A 24,193-nucleotide genomic window follows, 5' to 3' on the forward strand; every position below is an offset into this window, starting at 1 on the left:
GTGTACTGAAATGTCTTCTTTGGATAGATCAATTTCCTTGCATTTCCTGTATCTAATCAGACAGAATTTCACCAAACCCACATTCTTTACAAGCTGTTCCCCGTAGGTGGTTTATGAGAACAAACAAACAAGCAGAATTAACATCCTCCCCATTGCCAGGCTTAGAATTAAGACTTCCACATATTTCCATCACTTATACAGCCAATCCATAAGTAAGCCAAATCCATATTTTAATATTTCTCCAGTTATATTGTCCACACTTGCTCTGTTAGCATTTTCCTACATTCTCAAAACACAATTTTCTTTTTATTTTATTTTTTCTTGAACATTAATAGTTATAGCATTATTTTTATTCTTCAAGGTTCAGTGTGGTCCCCAAACAAATCTTTGAAATACTTTTTCCAGCTTCATTTCCCCAATTCAGTTTCATGTCATTAATCTAGAGTAGGTTACCAGCGTTAGTTGTACCCATTTCACATGCCTTTGCTGCTAATACTCAGAGGTGTACCTGCCAATTTTATCAGTTTTTGAGTGGTATGCTCAAATGCAAGCAATGTCCACTTTTTGTCCAAATAACTTCATGCTGTCCCAACCAAGCTAGAACTTTTAATCTAGAGCAGGGCTTTTCTACCATTGGTACGGGTACCACCTGTGGTACATCGGCACCTAGCAGGTGGTACGCAACCTTTCTAGAAAAGTAGTGGGGGAGGAGAATGAGCTGAACTGGTGGCAGCACTGCACAAGCCTGAGCGAGAGATGGCTGGAGCTGCAGGGCTGTCAGGGCTCAGCGGAAATGCCAGGATCAGCGCTTCTCCGGGGCTGTCAGGGCTCAGTGGAAGCGCCAGGATCAGTGCTTCTCCGGGGCTGTCAGGGCTCAGTGGAAGCGCCAGGATCAGCGCTTCTCCGGGGCTGTCAGGGCTCAGTGGAAGCGCCAGGATCAGCGCTTCTCCGGGGCTGTCAGGGCTCAGTGGAAGCGCCAGGATCAGCGCCAGGCTCCAGCTGGAGCTCAGCGTTGATCCCGGCACTTCTGCTGAGCCCAGAAGAAGCGCCAATCAGCTGGAATGTTGGAGCATCTCCAGGGTCTTGTGATTTACATTCAGATGCTTGGCAACTGATTCATATTTATGACAGTCACAGTGTCCCAGGGTCATGTGAAATGACCAAAACCTGCTGCAACCACCCAGCAGATCGGGGAAATAAAAACCAAACACCTCCCCCACCCCACCCTCGCTGCCAGTCCTCAACAGAAATGCTCATAACAATGAAAACCTCGGACAGGAGGAAGAGCGCTGCTGGGCGAGCAGGCAGGTGTCTTGCTCGGCTGTGGCTTGGGAGGCATTTTTTTCAGTGCCATTGTAACTTTGAACAGTCACTAAGTGAACTGTTGTAAATCGAGGACTACCTGTACTTCATCACTTTGACCCTTTTTTTTCTTTTCTTTTTTTTTTTTGGTCATCAAGTTTTTGACACCTTGCTAGGCGACTGATGGTACTCGGATGTTGCCATATCCTAAAAGTGGTACAATGGGTGAAAAAGTTGAAAAGCCCTGATCTAGAGATTATCTTGCAAGTCACCATATTGTTATCTACCTTCCACCACTTAGGTTAGATTCAATATACTGACACACACAGGATGTGCATGTATCTGTATATTCTTACATATACATATATAAAACAGTATATATACAGCTATTGCATGACAGTAATGTTCAAGTATATCAGTGTGCAGAGCTCAAAGCTTAGATAGTTGATATATAGGATATGTCCAGAAAACTTGATGATGAATGACCAAGATATTGAAATAACTGTATTTCAATAATACAGTTACAGGCAGTCCTCGAATTACAAGTGTAATGGAACCTGTACATTCCACTCGTAACTCAAAAACTTGTAGAGTGAATCTCATACCTCGAACAAGATCACTCCCTTGCTCGTTAAAATGCATGAGGCTTGTTAAGGGAGGTATCTCAGGGTGGGGAAGGCCATGGGGGGCCTAGTGATGGAACAGGCCCCCAAGGCCTCCCCGACCCACTAAGAAATCTCATGTTTCCCCCTCCCTTCCTGTTGCGTCGGACTCACCTTGCAAAATCTGTCTCCTCTCTGCCACAGTTTCTTTCCCTTTGAGGGAGAGGAGAGTCGGCTTGGAAATGCTTTTTGCGCCGACAGTGGAAGCTCCTGGGTGCCGTAATATTGCGCAGGTTCGAACAAAAGTGCTCTGCAAAAGAGATCATGGCCCCCGGAAGCTTCCATTCTAAGGGGGGGAAAAGTATTTGCTTCGTTTGCCTGTCTATGGGGCAAAGCGGGGAATTGGAGTCGGCTGGGTGCAGGAACCAATGCTGTCTGCGGCCCGGGTGTGCTGCTCGCTCATGTGCTCCAGCTTTGGTTTGAGGGCAGGAACTAAGCCTTCAACTGAGTGAGGAGGCATCGCGGGGCAAATCCCCTTGGACCTGCGTCCAAGTTGTTGGCTGTGGCTGCGGCAGCAACAACCACCTGAGTGGCTACGATCTCCCCTTCCCAGCCAGCCACCCACCCTGCCCGATCTACTCCTTGCCTGACCGGCCGGTGGCACACATCTTGGCTGTTCTTCTGCTTATGTTCCTCCTCACTCGAGCGGTGGTGGCAGCTTCAGTTTCTCCACTCCGTCCAAAATGACGAAAGCAGAGGCACAGAGCAGGATTGGTCTCAAGAAAACATGGGTGTGCTGCTCGCTTGTGTGCGCCGGTCTTATTGAGAGCAATCCCGCTCTGCGCTTCCACTTCTTTCCACTCGGACAGAGCAGAGAAACTCAAGCCACTGCCACTCAAACACTTTTTTATCCAAACGCAGACCTGACAGAGATTGGAAGGTCCATGTACCTGCCAGTGGGGTGCTTCAGAAACAGAAAGGGACGCTCTGTATGACTGAGGTCTCCGTTTGGACAAAAAGTGTTTGAGTGCCCATGGGGCTATTCAAAACGCAGGGATTCGCTGCGTTTTGAAGCTCTGTGTGGCAGTCCTTTTCATTTCTGAAGCGCCCCACTGGCAGGCCTTTTCTCAAGCCCTTTCCTGGCGAAAACAAGCCTCCGGAGCGAGCGCGCCCCACTCTCGCTCCGTTTTCACCAAGAGAGGAGACAGATTTTGCAAGGTAAGTGAGTCCAGTGCGGCAGGAAGGAAGGGGGAAGCAGTTGTGAGGAGTTGCGGGGGAGGGGGGAAATAGGGTGAATGTTGCAGAGCCTCTGTGGTCGCTCGTAAGGGTGAATGACTGCCATGATGGTGCAATACATGCTCGTAAACTCTAGGAGGTGCTGGTTATGTAACGTTGAACAAACTTTAAGTGAATGCTCGTAACTCCGGGATTATCTGTATTATTGTTGTCAATTAAAATTATCTTGAAGGGAAAGGTTTACTCACTTTGGATCTTCCCTCAAAATCCTCTATACAAACTGCCCGCAGCCTTTTGAAAATCCTCTTGCAGTTTTTGTTTTTTCTCATTCACCCCCTGCAAAACTGAGATTCATGCTGCTCTCACTTCTCTGTTGACAAGAGACTCTTTTATAGTTTGGATGTTTTCGTCTACTCATCCTTAGAGATTTGCCAATACTATTAACACAATTAACATCTTGGTTTTCCCTTTCCTTTGAAAACTGCAGAAAAAAGCTTGTTTCGTGTAATAAATGGTACCATGCTGCTTAAAGATGACCCTTTCTTACCTAGGAACAAAATCTGCTCCAGCAAGGTCATCTGATCTGGTCAAGCTTGCCCAGGAGAGCTGTTACCATAATAATCAGAATATTGCAGCACATGGAGTACGTGTTCTGACAAACATAGCTGCTTCTTGTCAAGAAAAAGGTAATTCCAAAAGTTGTGGAAGGAGCAGGGTTTGCAGAACAGTTTATGACAGTTAGCGTAGCATATCATGTTCTCCTCTGAGAATGCAGTGTAAATGTTCCTAAGTTCCACTGTTTTCTATTGCTGCTGCTTCTTTGCTAATTTGATGGGGGGGGGGGAACTAAACAAAAGCTTTCCAGTTCCTAACCAAATCTTATAGCCTTTTTCATAATGCCATTTTGGCTGGATGCCAAGCAATAAAACACAGACTAAAGTGTTTGTGTTTTGGTAGAAACACATGCCAATAAGTCTGATAAGATTAGAATATATTTGCTTTTGGAGTGATTTTGGTTATGTCGTGTTGCTGTGATAAGAGGTCTATACTCCAGGGCAAAGCCTTAATAGAAATAATTGTAAATGTAATTTTCCATAGTCCTGTGTATCATAGTGACTTGAGTGATTAGTATCTAAAGAGTAAAGCATTATAATCTAGTCTAGAGAAAAGAAGGATTAAGGGTGACATGATAGCAGTATTCCAGTATTTGAGGGGCCGCCACAAAAGAAGAGGGGGTCAGCTTATTTTCCAAAGCACCAGAAGGCAGGACAAGAAACAATGGATAGAATCAGGGAAAGAAGCAACCTAGAATTAAGGAGAAACTTCCTAACAGTGAGGACAATTAACCAGTGGAACAACTTGCCTCCAGAAGTTGTAGGTGCTTCATCACTGGAGGTTTTTAAGAAAAAAACTGGACAGCCACCTGTCTGAAATGGTATAGGGCAGGGGTAGGCAACCTCGGCTCTTTTATGACTCGTGGACTTTAACTTCCAGAATTCAGCATAGCTGACTCAGGAATTCTGGAAGTTGAAGTCCACAAGTCATAAAAGAGCTGAGGTTGCCTACCCCTGGTTTAGGGCAAGGGTAGGCAACCTTGGCTCTTTTATGACTCATGGACTTCAACTTCCAGAATTCAGCATAGCTGACTCAGGAATTCTGGAAGTTGAAGTCCACAAGTCATAAAAGAGCCGAGGTTGCCTACCCCTGGTATAGGGCAAGGGTAGGCAACCTTGGCTCTTTTATGACTCATGGACTTCAACTTCTAGAATTCAGCATAGCTGACTCAGGAATTCTGGAAGTTGAAGTCCATGAGTCATAAAAGAGCCGAGGTTGCCTACCCGTGTTATAGGGTCTCCTGCTTGACCAGGGGGTTGGACTAGAAGACTTCTAAGGTTCCTTCCAGCTCTATTCTGATTGATTGAAGATAATTTATCTCTCCCCTAGAACTTTTGCCATTGGAGCAAGATGCAGTCTTTGGCCTTGAATCTCTTCTTGTTCTTTGTAGCCAAGAGCCAGCTTCATCTCCCGAAGCAACTTTAAAGGTAAATTGTAGGGTTTTTTTTCATCTTGTCTCTCATACTAATTGATGTAAAAGATTTTCCTGTATATTTGTTTAATTATTATTATCATCTATTACTTTAATTGTTATTTGTTTTTTTTTAGATGTCTTTGTGATTTGTTACTACAATAGTTGGTATTTGGGGCTGTCCTGGATTACACAAAAGTGGTGGACAAGGAATGACACTATTGTTTGGAACAAAATTTAGTCATTGCATTTATTCCCAGTATGCTTCCAGATTAAAAAAAAATCAGTTAATGCTTTTTGAGCCGTTTATATTAGAATGTGCTCTTTCTATTATACAGACTGACCCGTCATCAGGGTCTTTAAAGGAAATTCTTTTTCAGGTATTGTTAATGGGAATAGCATGTTTTGCAGAGCACAAGAGAGAACCTTGTTAATGATGTTGCTCTGGCTGGTGCCAATATTGATTTTATTTTGATGCCAAAGAAGTGTTCTGGCTCTTCTTCCAAATTTTGGAATCATGTAGTTTGACATCATGATTCTGTTTATATTGAACTGCAGAATCTGTCATTTTGAAATTGCCGTTCGAAGTTACAACGGCACTGAAAAAAAGTGACTTATGATCATTTTTCACACTTAACGACCATTGCAGCATCCTCATGGTCACATGAACAAAATTCGGATGCTTGGCAACTGATTCATATTTATAACCGTTGCAGGGTCCCAGGGTCCCAGGATCACATTTTGCGAACTTCTGACAAGCAAAGTCAACCGGGGGGGGAGGGGAGCTAGATTCACTTAACAACTATGTTACCAACTTGCCAGCTTCAGTGATTCACTTAACAACTGTGAAAAGAAAACTAAAATGGGGCAAAACTCACTTAACAAAAGTTTCGCTTAGCAGCATAAACTGGGGGCTCAATTGTAGTCATAAGTTGAGGAATACTCGCAGTAGATGGTGTCTTGTAAGAAAAAAAACACTAGGGTATCATGAAAGCTGAAAAAGGGCCATTTTGTTTCCATGCAGATCATACTCACTTGTATGGTGAAGCTGGCGAAGAGTCGCCCCCATCTGAGCCAATCCATCGTGGAGTCCTTGTTGACACAGCTGCCTCGCGCTCAGGAGGCTGCTAGAATTCTCATATGCCATTGTTTAGCAGCCATTGCGATGCAGTTACCCGTCTTAGGAGATGGAATGCTGGGAGACCTGATGAATCTCTACAAAGTGATCGGATGTTCTGCTTCCAACAAGCAGCAAGAGCTTTTGGTAAGATACTCTGATTCAGAATATTTCTTCTAGGTAACAGAGGAATCTGTTTGGATTCAGGCTGAATAAACATTTACTGAACATGCAGCAGAACTAGTTGCTATCTGACAGTGTATGCAACACTTAAATCAGGGGTGGAAAATTCAACTCCCAGAATTCCCCAGCCAGAGTTGAAGTCCACGTGTCTTAAAAGTTGCCAAGATTGGACATCCCTGACTTAAATTGTTGTATTTATAAATAGAGTGAAAAGCATGACACCTTTATAAAATTGATGTCTTTGGCCACCTCTTTTCTATGACTAAATTGTTTTTAATTCTCCAGCTCTCCCAGGCGAAAATTGAAATGTTTGTTGATAAAACCCCCTGGAGATGCCACTAAGATTAGCCATTTACTTCAAAAGGACAAATTATTTCCAAACCTCTGATAGGCTTGAGGAGTCTAGTGCTTTTCAAATACAACTTCCGGAAGATCTGTTCAGGGAAAGTGAAGGATACAAGGAGTTTTACCTCAGGACTATCTGGAGAGTTATCAATCCTTACCAACTGAGTTGAGGGACCAACTCAGCAAAGAATTGCACTGGCCAGCTAGCTAGTTTTGTGCTGAACTTTCCAAAAATTATTCCACTTGGTCAGTAAACAAAACATTACAGAGTACTTAATGAAAGATATCACTGGATGTTTTGAAATTCCATAAAGTAAATACAGTAAGTTGCCTAAAAAACAATATTATTTGCATAGCGACTACAGACTGGAGATTTTGTGAGGAAAGCAAACCAAATCAATCTAAGTCAAAAGGCCCTGCTTGAAGAGACCCATAATTTAAAAAGAAATACAGCATAAAAAAAAGAGAATAATGGGGGAAGGAGCAATGAATGGGGAGAAGGAACATTATCAGGCAAAGGCTGCCTATAGCTCCTGAGTCTTTTTTTTGATATGGTTCCTTTGACAGTAATTAGTGAAAACTGAAAGCATATTTCCCTTCATTTTAGAGGTGGGAAACAGCTGAAAACTATAATGCAATCCCTAGAAATAAATCACCATTGGGAAACAACTGAGATGTCCACACACCCCAGCCCTGCCAACATATGTCCATTGGAGTCGAGCAGCTAATAAATTCAAATGAATAAATGAATATGTGAAATAGCCCAATCCATTTTGCAGTGTTCTATCCTCCCCAGATATCGAGTAGCCTCAGTCTTTGGAAGATTGCCTGTACCTGCAGTAGAGAGCAAAATGAAGCCCAAGGAGAGATAAACAGTGTAAAAAAAATATCAGCCTGAGAAAGTGTAAGAGAAGAAAAATAATCTCGAGGATGTATTTGCAAATGAGAAAAGAAACAGTGTAATCAGAAAGATGGTTAAAATAAAATAATAGGCAATGCATTTTAAAATGAAGGTAGTAAAGCAGTACCCATGTAGAAAATAAGAATTAAGTGAACTTTCTCATTGAGCCAACATTGGAAATATAAAAGCCCATTTCAATATAACTTTTTGTTTTAAAAAAAAGCCGCAGTATGACTGTTCCCAAATCTTGTTCTGCCCAGTAGATGGCACTTATTTTACATGGTTGGCCTGGCTGACCTTAGCAAATGCCGTGGAAAATGTGAGAACTTCACACTGTTGCTGACTCTTCCATCTCTTCTTAACATGCTCTGGAACCTGGCTTAAAAATATACGTATATTTGTTAACAAATTCCTTTATAACTGATTTTCTTCCTTGAGTCCTGTATTTTTTGGAAACTTTTACCTTAGTGCTTATAAATGAACAATCATAAATTTAATGTGCAGTGTGTGGAAAATGAACATAGGTTGCAAAGAGCATTACTGGATGAATGAATAACAACTGCTAAATGTGTTATATTACAAGTAGCCCTTGGCTTATGAACATTTGTTTAATAGTAGTTCAAAGTTGCAATGGCCTTGGAAAAAGTGACTTAAAATCTGTGATTGCACTTCTGACCATCACACAACCGTTGTGGTCACGTGATTGTAAGTTGAGTGCTTGGCAGCCGGCTTGCATTTACAACCAACTATGCATCCTGTGGTTGTGATGGGCAACTTTTTAATGAATTTCCGTCAAAAAACCTCCATTGGGGAAGCATTTTGTTAAGCAAACCGCCGTTGCTAACAACCACCATAAAACTCCTCATAAAACTGAGTCCAACTCAATATATGATCATGGTGACCACAAATTCTGGTCCCAACTATGGTTGGACGTCAAGGACTACCTGTATATACAAAGCAGAGGGGTGACCGTTTCGAATAGTCAGTCCTATCCTGAGAACACAAGAGATTTTTTTAGTTAAAAAGTTGCCCTAATATTTGACAGCTGCAAAGCAAGGAAGTTTTATTCTGTCATTATGGGGAAATAGTCCTATATCATTATAAGGAATGATTAGAATCATTATGGAAGATGCTAATGTGTTTCTCAGTATGACAATTTTATTCAGACTTGGATTTGACCACACTTTGAAAATTATATAGGGCATTGTATTTCCAGAATGTAGAATGACAGACCCTGTACCATTCCAGGCAAATGGCTCTCCAATCTCTTTGTAAAATCCTCCAGTGTAAGGAAAAACCTCAAACTTCTGGAGGCAAGCCATTCCGGTGATTGTTTTTACTGGCAGGATATCTCTCCTTGATTCGAGACTGGATCTCTCTTTGTTAAGTTTCCATCCATTATTTCCATCCATTAGCCCCTCTGGTGCTTTGGAGAATAGGTTGACTGCCACCTCTTCATGACAGTCCTTCAAATATTGGAAGACCGCCATCATGTCATTCTTAGTCCTTCACTTCGTTAGAGTAGACATTCCCAGTACTTCAAAAAATATACATTAGACTAGAAAATCAGTGTAGATAAGAACAACCCAAATGATCAAGGGCATGAAACAGTTTCTCTACAAGAAACGGTTATAGTTCAGAATAAAAAAAAAAAGAGGGTGACCCTCTTTAAATGATGCATAGAGAAAGATTCTGTTCGTATATTGCACTATTGTAGCATGGTTTATTAATTTTGGCTTAGTTTATGAATAGCCCAACATAGTGCATTCAGACATCATAGTTTAGCCTGATTGTCAGCATGTTGGGCAGCAAGTTAATATTGTAAATATCCCTATCATTAAAGCTGTTTTCCCTTTCTCTGCTTTGTCCTCTCTTGTGCAGTGAACAAATGCTTTGGGCTCTCTTTCCTTTACACTAGCAAAATTGTGGTTTGCATATTTTACAGAAGTACTAATCCGTACGGAAGGAGAGTTTGATGCAGGTAGTCTTTGATTTACAGTCATTTGTTTAGCGATCATTCAAAATTATGACAGTACTGAAAGAAGTCTGTGCCTCCTGTTTATGACTGGCATCCTGGGGTCATGTGACCACCATTTGTGATCTTCCCAGCTGGCTTCCAACAAACAAAATCAATGGGGAAAGCCAAATTCTCTTAACAACCATGTGATTCATTTAATGATCACTGTGATTCCCTTAGCCACAGCAAAAAAAGGTGGTAAAATTGGGTGCAACTCACTTAACCACTACTTCAATTAACAATTGAAGTTCCGGTTCCAGTTGTTGTAAGTCAAGGATACCTGTAGTCAAATTGATGATGCTCATCCAATTCAGCCTCCTGTAAAGACTTTGTGTGAATTAGTTTTTACTCAGCCTTTTGCTTTTGCTTTTTTTTCCTCATTAGGTTTCTCTTGCTACTGTGATATTCGTTGCCAGTCAGAAGACATTATCTTCTGAAGTGAAAGCTGTTATCAAACAACAGCTTGAAAATGATTCAAATGGATGGACAGCTTATAGGATAGCCAGGCAAGCTTCAAGAATGGTATGTGGTGCATAGTTACACATCAGATTTTTTTAATACACAAAACATTTTGTGTTTTTTCTTTTATATGCTTTATATAAATTTTGCTTTCAGAGGTAATCATATAGCAGAGGCAGATGTCCCACTTCTCATGTAAAATAGATGTATTTTTGATGAACTTTAGTAACACGTAGACTTATATACTGTTTCACAGTGCTTTATAGCCCTTTCTAAGCTGTTTACAGAGTCAGCATATTGCCTCCAACAATCTGGACCCTGATTTTATCCACCTCGGAAGGATAGAAGGCTGAGTCAACCTTGAGCTGGCAGTCAGCAGAATTAGCCTGCAATACTGTATTCTAACCGCTGCACCACCACGGCTCTATGTTCTTTATTTGAAAAAGGATTTAAAACAGAGTTGAAGATGTGAAATAATTTATGTAGTTTACATAATTTATATAAAGTAAATCGTCCTTTCCTCCAATAGATGGTACCCAGTGGGCTAGCAAATAGATACAAGAATGTAATTAAAAGCACAATAAACAAACTTTCAAATATTTCTGTGCATGTTTTCAACTTCATTAGTTAAAACCCACCTAAGTGTTAAGAGACCTACCTAAATAGAAATTGCATTTGTCTGCTGGTAAAGTGCAGCAAAGGGAGGACTGGTCTGAAAGAGACTTGGAAGCAAATTTCAGAGCCTGGGAGCAGCTACAGTATGAAGAGCAATTCTATCTCACATTTCCATCAGCCTCTAATGATGGCAAGCCTAAAGCAAGTCTCTGTAGGAGAATGGGTTTTTTTTTTAGACAACCACATCCCATCTTTTCTAATGTTTTTACAAATCATAACTATGGCTGGAAACAAACTGATTTGTCAGGAAAATCATATTCTCCCTGGAATTAATGTAAGACAATGATGTGAGCAGATTATTAGATTTTTTTATCCACCTTTATTAGTTTTATAAATGATATAAATTTATAATTTTATATGTGTGTATGTGCATTGCATATGCATTATAAATTTATAGGACGTGTCCTGGGAAAGACGCGTTTGGCACTCTAAATCAGACATGTCAAACACAAGGCCCGGGAGCCGGAGCCGGCCCGCGAAGTGGTTTTATGTGGCCCACGAAGCCACCCTGGAAACAGTGAGGGAACGGCCCCCACTGCCTTGGCCCTGGCCTAGAGACCCTCCTTCTGCCAGAGACCCTCAGATCTGTCCTACTCCTGCCCAGGCCCCCATAGGCACCCTTGATGTGAACAATGTAGAGCTGGCCATGCCCACCCAGTAGGCCATATGTACTCTAGCCACGCCCACCCAGTAGGCCACGCCCACCCTGGCCATACCCACCTGGCCCCTTGAGGGCAACTGCAATGCTGATGCGGCCCTCAGTGAAATTGAGTTTGACACCCCTGCTCTAAATCTTCCCTAGGGAGATTTCCTCTTGAGCTCTACTGAAACCTTAGCATTCAGTTTCAGTACTGGGTTCAGGAGCAGATCCGACGTGAAGAGAGTCTTCAAGGAAGAATGTAAGCCTCTTTCAACATTATGTATTGCCTCATCTTTTTCTTTTGAAGCAACCCGAACCTCTTCCTGGCTTAAATGTGCCAGACTAAATTCTGGTAATCAATGCCAGTTGGTGAAAATTAATTTTCTTGGCGAATCAAATTATTTTTATGCAACTGATTTTATGTTACTAAGAGCACAGTGTGGTATCATGTATATGCTATTTGGGCAGCTCTTGATGGGAATGTCTATATACTGGAGCACAGGCACTATTACAGCACAGAAGGGAAGATTGCCAGCAAGTTTGATTATACTTGAGTTATATATTGCAAGGCTGCTTCAGATACATGTTTATTACTATCTCCTACGTTTAAGTATAGAGAATTTTCTGCTGTCTTCCTCTTTGCCTTTACCCTTTGTAGGGTAATCATGGCATGGCCAAAGAGCTTTATCAAAGCCTGCTGACTCAGGTAGCTTCGGAACACTTCTACTTCTGGCTGAACAGTCTGAAGGAGTTCTCCCATGCAGAGCAGTGCTTAACCGGGCTGCAAGAGGAAGATTACAGCTCTGCCCTTTCTTGCATTGCTGAGTCACTAAAATCTTATCACAAAGGAATAGCATCTTTAACGGTCAGTATTTTTTTTTCCTCCACTTGCAGAGCTGCTAGTCAAAGTACAAATAGTCCTTGATTTACAATAATTTGTTTAGTGACTGTTCAGAGTTACAATGGCACTGAAGAAAGTGGCTTATGACCGTTTTTCACAGTTACAACCTTTGCAGCATCCCCAGGAACATGTGATCAAGTATTCAGATGCTTGGCAGCTGGTTCATATTTATGACCGTTGCAGTGTCCCAAGGTCGTGTGATCAGCTTTTGCAACCTTCTGACAAGGAAAGTCAGTGGGGAAGCCAGATTTGCTGTAACAGCCGGGTTACTAACTTATCACCTGCAGTAATTCGCTAAACAACTGAGACAAGAAAGGTTGTAAAATGGGGCAAAACTCAGCGAACAAGTGTGGGCTCAATTGTGTTCGTAAATTGAGGACTGCCTGTAACAATCTTTTCTTTTCTTTTTTTCCTGTTTTCAGCTATAGCCTTCTGTGTCCTTGGAACACCAATATAAGGTTTATATCTCATGGTTCAGAACAAGCTTTGGCTGGAACTGAGATTTCAGCAGAGATTCAGTGTGTTCTTATTTAGGAGATGGAGATTCCATCATTTCCTAGACCTCTGGTATGCCCTGACCTGGATAGGTGCTCCCATAAGCTTCTTCTCTTTCTGAAGAAGAACCAAATATAGTTAGTGGGGCATTCCAGTGGTGCATGTGAAAACCTTGTCTGATATATCCTTTTCTTTTCTCCTGTAGTCCTCCTTTTTATCCATAGTCCAAAACCTGGCCAAATTAGGAAGTCTGATAGCCTCTTTGTAGATTGTAATCTACGCCTGGGTTATTTGAAGGCCAGATATATCTACTGTTTAAAAAAGAACAAGGAAAAAATCCCTTGCACCTACAGCAATAAAATTCATTCTTGTTGTAGAAGCAAACTCAAGGGCGTGTCCTCATTGAATTAGCAGTGAGGGCAATGTGAAAGGGAGGGGTGTTTGGTCTCTCAATGACTTCATTTGCTGTGTAGCTAGTTTACTCCCACAGTAATTTCAGCCACAAAATACTGCTGTGCAAGAGTGTAGGTGTGAGCACACCATGTATTGCTTTGATACATGCATTAACTTTTCTCCAAGAGTGAATATGGAGGAGGCAGAGTCAGAACACTTTAACATTTTTGACTGCAATTTGAGCAATCTTTGAATCTTGGTATAATCAGCCAAAATGCCAAAGTTCCTTTCTGCGAAGGGAGACCCTTCTTCCCGTGTGCTTCTTTTTTTTAATTAATAAAAATATGGCTTTTGCCAGAGTACAACCCTGTTCCACGTTCCTGAAGCATTTGAAAAGAGAGGTTAACTTGCCTGCTGCATATATTAAAATGAGACAGAGGATTTGCAACTGAATAACCCACTGTTCATTTCAGAAATGCTGTATTTTCCACATAATCTTGAGTTGCGTTAGTAAAGCTGAAAGGAGGAAAAGAAATAAAGTTGAGGTTTAAAAGCTTCATTCAAAAAGTGACTCATCTGTCAATTTGGTGTAAATTAGAACATTGATTTTGAATTAGAGAATCCTTTGGTCAAATTCTCACTTACCTCTGAGGCTGGGCCTATTTACTTGCTTCCCAGGTGTATGCTGATACTCCTATTTTACTGGGCTCTAAGTTTCCTGAAAGAAAAATGAGGTACAGATGCAATGATTAAACATTCAAATCAACGTTATAGATATAAGCATTACAGGTAGTCCTCAACTTACAACCACAATTGGGAGAAGAGTTTTAGCAATATAGTTGATAAGTGTCATCACATGACCAGGGTCAATTTTATAATCATTTTTATAGCAGTAATTAAGCAAATCATCACTTTCTTTAAGTCAGTCATGTAGTATTTAAATAAATCATATGGCCATTAAGTGAATCTGGTTTTTCTCATTGACTTTGCTGGTTGAAGGCCAGCTGAGAAGGTCATATATTGCCATCATGTGACTACAGGACACTGCAGCCATCTATAAATACAAGCCAGTTGCCAAGCACCCAAATTGCAATTGTGTGACCAGAGGGGTGGTATGACTGTCAAAACTTAAAGGATGAGTCATAAGTTACTTTTTTCATTAAATGGATTAAAATTAAATGAATGTTTGTAAGTAAAGGACTATTTGTAGAATTTTCTTTTATGCATAGGTTGTCTATATTCTGCAGATTCTCTGGATATAGAAATTATGTTTTCAAAGCAAGTCACTTGGTGTGATAGAAAGAAAAGAATGGGTAAAGGGTACTTAATGGTTAGCCAAATTCCTTCATTCTTGTGTTGTACAGTTGTACTTTTTGACTCCAGAACAAGGCAATTTGTCAAACTCAGCTAAGCAGAAATGAAACAGTTTAAATAGAGCAGAAAATGTATTTAATTGCTTAATGCTATGAAAATGTACTAATTTTAATAGAATATATGAAAATTGAGGCTTTTACAAGTGTCAGGTTGAGCCTTTATTAACCTTGTAAAAGCATTTTATTTGATGAAACTATAAAAATGTGATCATATAATTCAGGGGTCCCCAACTGGGCTGCACAAGTGGGGAAGTGAAGCTTCATCTGAGCATGTGGGGGATCTAAGTTGTGTGTGTGAAACCATCCCCCTGCCACCCCCACTGGTCCATGGAGCCAGAAAAGTTGGGGATTGCTGATATAATTTATTCATCTCATTGGACAAACATTTGTTTGGTTATTTTGAGTGTCTTTAGCATTGCCCTTTAAGAGAATATTTAAAAACTGAGCAAATAAAGAAATCCTTGTAGTTGACATCAACAAAGTTGTGGTAAAATGTTCATCTCTCTCTCTCTTTCTCTGTGTGTGTGTGTGTGTGTGTTTCTTTTCCTTTATCCTGCCTCCTTTACCTTGAATTCAAAGGATAATTCAAGAATCAGTTTAAGTAATTGAAGTTTAAGAATATTACAAAACCATAGTATCATAACATATTTCATAACAATAGGACAGTAATCCATTATACATCTTGTCTTTGAAATATTACAGTCACTAATTGTTGATTTCTTATTGGAAAACATGTCCACTGTTCCCCCCCACTCCTCTTCTCTTCTGAAGGTGATTTAATTGGCTCAATGAAGTAGGTAAAATGCTTGCACATACTGTACTAGGTCACCATAATGAGAGCATTCTTCAAATGATATTGGTTTGGTAATCTATATGTTAAACTTAGTCCATCCTCCATCGCAAATTGCAACAATCTCAAAACATAATCAGAAGCTACCATCTGCACAGTCATTTGTATAAGTGGTTTGCTGCTTTTAATAATCCCTCACTATCTAGACAAGCCCTTCTTTTCCCTTTGGAAAATCATTTCCAACTATTCACTAAATTATTATTTATGAACTTGTTACTTTGGACTCAGATTATGAGTCTCCAAGTTATACTTTTACCTGATTGTTATTTTTTTTCCTCCCAGGCTGCCAGCACACCACTTAACCCTTTGAGTTTTCAGTGTGGGTTTGTTAAACTACGGATTGACTTTCTCCAAGCTTTCTCTCAGCTCATTTGCACCTGTAATAGCCTGAAGACTAGTCCCCCACCTGCTATTGCCACAACAATTGCCATGACTTCAGGCAGTGATCTCCAGAGATGTGGTCGTATTTCCAACCAGGCAAGTGACCTGATCTACCTGTGCTGTTATTGTGTGAATATACTTTATTATTTGAGGCCTTTGAACTATGGTGCTGGAGAAGACTCCTGCGTGTCTCTTGGACTGTAAGGCGATCAAACCGGTCAGTCCTAGAGGAGATCAACCCTGACTGCTCTTTAGAAGGCCAGATCCTGAAGTTGAAACTCAAATACTTTAGCCACCTAATGAGAAGGAAGGACTCACTGGAGAAGAGCCTAATGCTGGGAAAGATTGAGGGCAATAGAAGAAGGGGTCGACAGAGAATGAGGTGGCTGGATGGAGTCACTGAAGCAGTAGGCGTAAGCTTAAATGGACTCTGGAAGATGGTAGAGGACAGGAAGGCCTGGAGGAACATTGTCTGTGGGGTCGCAATGGGTCGGACACGACTTCGCAGCTAACAACAAAAATATTTTTATCATGAGCTCTGTGATTACTCACAAGTTATACATCTATGAAAATCCCCCTTTAAACCTTCTAGACTAGAGTCTAGAGCAGTGATGGTGAACCTTTTAGAGGCGGAGTGCCCAAACTGCAACCCAAAACCCACTTATGTATCTTCGGGTGCCAGGTGGGCGTGGCCCATTGGGTAGGTGTGGCCAATTGGGTGGGCATGGCCCACTGGGTGGGCATGGCTGCAGTGGTAACAGTCTGGGTGGGAGTAAAAAGTTCAATCAATCAATTCCAACTTTGTGAAATCTTTTTTTTTCCCCGCGAGAAGTTGAAATTGATTGAACTTTTTTTTCCCCCACATGGTTTCGGCCTAAAGTAAAAAGGTTTTATAAAACCCAGCTGAAGGCCTAGGCCTGGGGCGATGGTGCATGCCCACATTGAGGGCTCTGCGTGCCACCTGTGGCACGCGTGCCATAGATTCACCACCACAGGTCTAGAGAATTGCAGATAGTCCTCATTTAGTGACTGTTTGTAGTTATAACTGTGATGAAAAAGTAACTGTGATCAATCCTCACATTTATAACCTTTACAAGTATGTAGAATGGGGGTGTCAAACTGCCGGCCCACAAGCCAGTTTCATCATACTGAAGCCACGCTCACCCCATTGCCAGCAATGCAAAAAGAGTCAGGATATGTCACGACACGTCACATGTCGTGGCAAGTTTGACACCCGTGATGTAGAACAAAGGAAAGCTCAAGTAAGCATAGACAGTTTCACATAGCAACCACTTAACAACTGAGTTGCCATTCCCATTTGTAGTTACTAAACGAGGACTACCTGTGTTTAATGGGAGCTACAACCCCACAAGTATCACATCACTAACCACAGTTCCTTAATTTTGTTTTAGACCACAAATGTTAGCACGTTCATTAAAATAAATTGTTTTCATTTTATTTTTCCTTTTATTTTTCTTAATTCTTCTTCACGTTCGTTGAAGAAACCTGTAAGGAAAGCTTGTGTTCCCACTGCAATTGCCTAATCTTTGGCCTTATGGCTCCAAGAAGCCCATTTCACAAGTGGTAGCATTGTAGGAACAAATTTTCTTTCTCTAGTGTGTGCTAATAGTGTTTTTCCTTGCTGAAAATACTATACTAGTTACCTAAGCATTGCTACTTGTTTACTAAAGTGGTTTGTCACAATTGTCTTCTTAATTTGTGAGCCATACCGGGTTGGACCAAGCCTTAATGAGAGCAGAATCAAAGCTGTGGTAACTTCCTTATCTTTCTCTAAGCTTCCTATCATGTCCCAGAAATTGTTTAGTGGCGTTCATGTCTTTTCAAGAGATCAGTCAAGAGTTACACTTACAAGATGGATATATGCCTCTCTCTAATAGTAAGTAAATGTTCCACTGCCCAGAGAGAATGTTTACATCTCTGTGCTTGTCATTATTGGTACTGTGGAAATGACACATTGAGGATTCGAGATATTCTGTGAGGCCTGCTTTGCCTCATTCTGCCCAAGGCAGAATGAAAAATAAGGATAAAAGCCTACCACTTTTCCAATCCATCTCTAGCACCATAAAGTTCTTTCACACAGTGGTATTCTCCAAATCTGTAACTGCTTCACCACTCACTGAGTCTGAGTCTTTATCACCTTCTCTTCAGTCATAGAAATCAATCCTAAAAGGAGGGAATCTAAGGCAGAGGCCCCCTAAGAGTTACAGTAGTTCTGTAATAAAATTCCTGTTGTTTGTAGGTTTTTTCTTAATATCAGCTGAGATATGCCTTCTTGTAACTTATGGTCAATATTCTAGATCCAATGCTTTTGAGAGCAGAAAACTGATCTTGTATTCTGTGGCACATTTCTTGGAAGTGTACGAAAAGGGCTTCATATCTGTAGGCCTTATTTTGTCGGACTAGAGTCTACTTCCACCACCACTTAATCTGCTTAATGAAATCCTGCTGGGTATCCCCACTTAAATGAAATTGGAATGGCCTCCACAAAAAGCATGACCTTGTCAGGTACTGGTCAAATGTTTGGAGCACTCACACAAAATATCCCCCCCACCTTTGTGCATTTTTCTGTAGGAGGCAAGTTAATGCTAACCATCTCAGGATGCCTTTGGCAGTTAATTTCTTAAAACACTCCAAAACACTGTAGTTTTGTGATCTAAGTTTGTTTGTCAATTGTGTGATCTATGTCAAAGTTCTGACTGACAAACCCAGCCAAGCAAACACGTCCTAGACTTTTCAATTTCTTAATGAGATCTTTACTGAGTACACAAGATCGGCACATATGAAAGTAAAACCAGCCCTTCCCAAAACCCTATAATAAAAGCATTATCTTCTTTCTCCTCCCTCTGGGTCAGGTCATGTTGCCCGATCAAGTTGGGAAATATTGTTATGAGAGAGCATCTCTGGATCTAGCCAGACACCTGGCCATTGTCCTTGATTCCCACGGTCTGCTTCCTTAATCTTTGAAGTCTGCATTCCAAAACTCTCCCCTTTCCCAGAGCTCGTTGGCAAGTTGAGAAGCAATGTCGGTCGCAACACCAAGACTGGGCTTCAAATGTTGACAGTCTATTTTTGTTTAATTTTTCAAGTTGCATGGAATCAGAAGTAGGTGTTATATAAAGAAAAAATTTAAACTCTTTTGGAATGTACTGAAAAGTGATATTTTAAAATCAATAACTATTTTATACTCAAACATTAGATTCTTGCAATATCCCTAATAATTTACATATACATATTAACATATCACTGAAACATTAGGACATTGAAACAAGCACATCATCAGAAAAATCATCATTTCTTGGATACCAGGAATCAGTAGAGTGCATTGGTTGCCATCTAACTTATTCTAAAGGGCATAGTATATGTAGCTTAGCAGGTCTTCCAGAGCAGACTCTCCCATAATATGAAAAGTCCCGTTCCTTCTATTTATTCATCTGGAATGAGGGGAGGAGACATGTGAAATAGTAAAGCAACATGAGGGGTTATAGCAAAGAGAAAATCTTACATGCAACCTAACGGCAGAACAAGGGGACAAAACAAATGCTTCTTTCAGCAAAGTAAGGCACTTTCAGCCACAGGAAGAAGCATGAATTGAGATTTGAGTCTGATCCTGCTACCAATAATCTCATCTTGCTTCATTTTATAGGGAACTATAAGAGAGTCACTAGAGCCAAGTACAGAAATTGTTTTAGGATAGCATTTAGGAGTCTCTGCAGCAGAGACTGCCCTTTGATCTAAGAATAGGTGTACCGGTACTTGGTGTAGGATGCTGTTATAGGGAAGCATAGGAAAAAGGACAGGCCAATATAATATAAACCTCTTAGTTGAATTCTTTATGTATAATGTTCAGTCATGACCAGTGTCTTGTTTTTGTTTCTCTTTTTCTGTTTTGCCTCCACTCTGTGTTATGCAGATGAAACTCTCCATGGAAGAATTCAGAAACCTTGCAGCAAGATATGGCGATCTCTATCAGTCTTCTTTTGATGCAGACTCTGAAACACTGAGAAATGTGGAATTGTATCCTGCTTCTTATAATATGAAAAAAGTTTAAATCTTGGAACTTAATACTAAAGCCTCTATTGTATTGTTATTTGTGAATGCTTAAAAGAAAAGAACAAAGACAACTGATTGAAAAATGTAGATAGGTATTTGGTGTCTTAACGTCCCCCTTCACTGTACTCCCCCATCAATTTGCAATGTTTATGAACATTTAACCCCTTAAAACCCTACTGTAAGTGCTTGGATTTGCCTTGCCTTTTATTGTATAGTATGTATGCAAGCCATTCTTGTTTGAATTTGATTACCTTGCTTCTTAAAAACCAGAGCGTGGATGTTTTCCCCCCAAAGAGGCTCCTTTGAATCTATTATGGCAGCTTAGGTAGAGCTAAATTTGTGCAGGCAATTCTTAGATACTTACAGTTTAAACATGCAAGTTCATTTTTAAAGTTAAAAACAAAGCATAATTATGGTTAGCTTGCCAGAATTCATCACTGAAAGTACGCCTTTTAATTTAATTTAAAATTTAACCTTTGTCCCATTTAATATAGTCCATCCCATATTGTCTTCCTATTAGTGATACTCTGTACTTCAAAGCTGTGTTCTGAGTTGGGAACAAAACAAGACCTTCCATTCCATAGTGTTGTTCTCAATTCTCCAAAGGTTGGAGAGTACAAAAGCCATTAAAGCTTCAGAAACAAATTCCATTACCGATGTGAGAAATTTAATAGTTTGCAGAGTAATGCCATGCTGCTTTTGCTATATCTTCTCTGTGAATCATGCTTTCTTTTTTAGATAAGTTGCTGAATGCAAAAATGTACTTTGTACATGTACATCAAACAATGTATATTGCTTTCTTCCAGTTGCCAAATACAAAAACCACCTTGCTTCTTCATTTATATCTTGGCGGTTCACCAGCTGAAAAATTGGGCATTGAGACTGCCCATTAACACAGCTGCTGTTGTTGTGCTGTGGAGCGCAGGTTACAGGCAAATTGCAGTTGTGTTAAGATGAATCCATTATTGTTGCTTTGCTTCATTTCATGGCTTAGTTGTATAGGGATCTGAAAAAGTTGTCATTCGTTGGCTGGATTTTTTTTAAATGTTGAAGTTATTTTAGAAAGTCACCTTCTAGGTAGTTTTTCTGCATATAAGTTGATAGACAACATAGCATAGCTACCAGTACTGTTGTAGTCCCAGGACAAAAAGTAAGAGAGCAGGAGGGAATTCCTCATTATACCTTATCCAAGAATACTCAAAATTGTTTTGAATTTGATTCAGCCAGAACATGGACAACTCAGAATCTTCCATTGTAATGTCTGAAGTGGAACTGTTCTGAAGGTGGTTTGTTTTTTGTTTTCATTTTGTCTCTACCCCACATTGCAAGCCACAGATATTTCTTTCCTAGTTCTGAGATTTGTTTCTTTTTCCTCTGGCTAAGTATGCAAATAATTGAGAAGGCAATTCTCTATATGCAAAATGTGCTTTCTCTTACCCAATGCGAAATAGAAAATTACATTTTTTTAAAAGGCAGTATTACGTGTTTAATTTTGCTTTGGGAAAGCAGGGCTCTTTCATTCCATTTCTTCCATTCTGTTATTTAAGACTCCTGTTTGCTCCATTTATTCTTTTGGCAATAGGAACTGCTGCTACAAATGAACTTCCAACTGTGCATAGATCTCTCTTGCTTGCACATATGTCTGCCCTGGGCTGTTAGCCATATCCTGTGTTCATTCAGGCCTTTTATGTCTTGTACCACCAACTGCCAACTTCTGACGTTTTGTTGCACTATTACAAGAGAAAAAAGTCTCCAGGTTAAGAATACTTGGGCTCCTTCAAATAAATAGGTTGACTTTTCAACGCTATAGGATATATCGTGTATGTATATCATGCCAGTTTCCCATCATTATTCAAATCCTTTTATGTGTAAAATAATATAAAATATATGTTGCAACTCTTCTTTGTTAATATTCTTTAACATTACTTCAGGCAGCAGCAGAGTTGCTTATTAATATCACATGCAATTGAAGTTCTGATTTTAGATCCTGAATCTGCAAGGTATAAGTAATTCAGATTGCCTTTTGTCTTTCTTTTATTTGCTAACCTTTTCACTAATATTCATGTTCCCTCCATATGTTGGCTGGACATTATGGGAACTAAAATCCAGCATATTTGGAAAGAGCAGATTGGGGAAGGCTCAGCTGAGCAGTTCTGCTATAAAATAAAAGCTATACAACATTTCTGTAAAAGAACACACAATCAGCTACTTCCTGAATTCTTTATAAAAGCAATGTAGCAATAGCAATAACTTTGTATACCACTCCATAGTGCTTTACAGCACTCTCTGAAATGGTTAATAGATATCAGCATAACCTCCCCCTCTGCCCAATCTTGGACCTCAAGTACAAGTATTGCACTTAAGGAAAACAGCTGTCTTACATGAATATTTTTTCTGGGAATGTGCTGTATTTTAATCTAAAGCTGCACAGGTGCTTTAGAGTGGATATGTGTGTGTGTGTGTATGTATATGTATATGTATATGTATATGTATATATACAAGCAATTTTTCAGTTTGAATCCAAATCTCTAGTGCAGTGTTTCTCAACCTTAGCAGCTGGGGAATTCTGGGAACTGAACCCCATGTATGTTAAATTTGTCAAAGTTGAGAAACACTGCTCTAATGCCCTCCTTCAGAAAGTGCTTTTCCCATTATTTTCTGCTAGTGAGCATTTGCATATTTCCTGCGCAATATTATAAAAGGTTCTGGAGGACAGTTGACATTTTGCATTCAGCGTTGATTTAGTCCTGTTAGGCTTCATCACCAATCCATATGAATCGTGTTCAGCCTAAAAGTTCAGTGAGTTTGAGCCCTTAGGCCTTTTTCGTCTTTTTGGAGAACAGTTGCTACTTATTCAATTATTAAAAAGGTTAAACTTGTAGATATACCCCAGATGGTTTGGAGATACTTAAATGTTCAGGAAAACAGAGGTGTTAATTGTGAAATAGAACACTGTTATGAAGATTTAAGCAACGTAATGGCTCCAGTATTGAAGAGAATATAAGAAGCTATCAAAGAATATTACTCTTGGTATATTGTGTTTCTATGGTTAATTTTGCATAAGTAATACAATTGACATTCCTTATTCTGTTAACTCTTTCAACTAGGTACTTCAAATATGTGTAAATACAGGTAGTTCTTGACTTACAACTACAATTGGACCCAAAATTTCTGTTGCTAAGTGAGACAGTTGTTAAGTGAATCTGGCTTCCCCATTGACTTTTTGCTTGTCAGAAGATCACAAAAAGTGATCGTGTGACCCGGGGACCCTGCAACCGTCATAAATACCTGCCAGTTGTCAAGCGTCTTAATTTTGATAATGTGGCCTTGGGGATGGCTGCAACGTTCATAAGTGTGAAAAATGGTCATAAGTCACTCTTTCAGTGCTGTTGTAACTTTTGAACAATCACTAAATGAACTGTTGTAAGTCAAAGACTACCTGTACAGAAAGTGCTCTACAGCAAAGATAAAATAACTACAAACTGAATCTCTCTCTCTTTTTTTTTTTACAGCTTTCAGGAATATGGGTCTGCGGGAGTAGCTCATGCTGCAAGTGAATACGAAAGGAGAATGATGTCTGTCTTTGGCTATGTGTTGGAAGAAGTGGAGGCGCTGAACCGAAAATATGCACCAGTATCCTACATGGTGAGTAATATCATTTCTTATATAGAAAACACTCCAGCGTTTGGCCTGAGATAAGAGAACAGAATCCTCAAATTGAAAAGCTAAATATGGTTTTCTACATGTATTTACATATATTTAATCAAAATATTCTTCAATAGAAAAGTAGGAATGAGACAGCTTCTCTTTTCTGCCTTATTTTATTTCATTTTCCAGAACTTGAATTTTTTAAAAATATACTTCAAGCTCTCATGCTGCGACGGACATTGTATAAAAGGTTTATCTGTAGAGCTTGCCAGAGACCTTATGTAATTGTTCCTATTCGGTAATACTGATTGGGTTTCAGCACGACTTTTTACCAGTCTAGTATTTCTTTTATTGGCTCAATCATCTTTGAATACTAGTGCCATTTATACTTGCTCCAAAAACAAAGTGGCAAACAATCAGTGTTGCATTGAGTATACTCTATTTTCCATATTTGGAATAAAATCAAGATTTTAGATGTATTTCAACCATTTTTTTTTATTTGATCCCTTGGAAAAGGCAGCATAGATTTTGAGATTTTTTTCGCCTGTAGTGAAGATAGATTTGAATTTTTATGTTCA

General features: G+C 39.9%; 1 protein-coding gene across 1 annotated transcript in view; it reads left to right on the forward strand.

Annotated features, from left to right (window-relative positions):
* The window catches only part of INTS7 (integrator complex subunit 7), a 46,036-nt gene that overhangs the window by 14,808 nt on the left and 7,035 nt on the right, over positions 1 to 24,193 (forward strand). The window contains exons 9-17 of the mRNA XM_083348655.1: positions 3,692 to 3,826; positions 5,085 to 5,182; positions 6,191 to 6,430; positions 10,114 to 10,251; positions 12,162 to 12,368; positions 15,798 to 15,992; positions 19,828 to 19,931; positions 21,899 to 21,967; positions 23,480 to 23,612. Coding sequence (XP_083204781.1) covers positions 3,692 to 3,826; positions 5,085 to 5,182; positions 6,191 to 6,430; positions 10,114 to 10,251; positions 12,162 to 12,368; positions 15,798 to 15,992; positions 19,828 to 19,931; positions 21,899 to 21,967; positions 23,480 to 23,612 — 1,319 coding nt within the window. The remainder of the gene's footprint in view (positions 1 to 3,691; positions 3,827 to 5,084; positions 5,183 to 6,190; positions 6,431 to 10,113; positions 10,252 to 12,161; positions 12,369 to 15,797; positions 15,993 to 19,827; positions 19,932 to 21,898; positions 21,968 to 23,479; positions 23,613 to 24,193) is intronic.

Source organism: Vipera ursinii (genome assembly GCF_947247035.1).
Source record: "Vipera ursinii genome assembly, chromosome: 1".
Lineage (NCBI taxonomy): Eukaryota > Metazoa > Chordata > Lepidosauria > Squamata > Viperidae > Vipera > Vipera ursinii.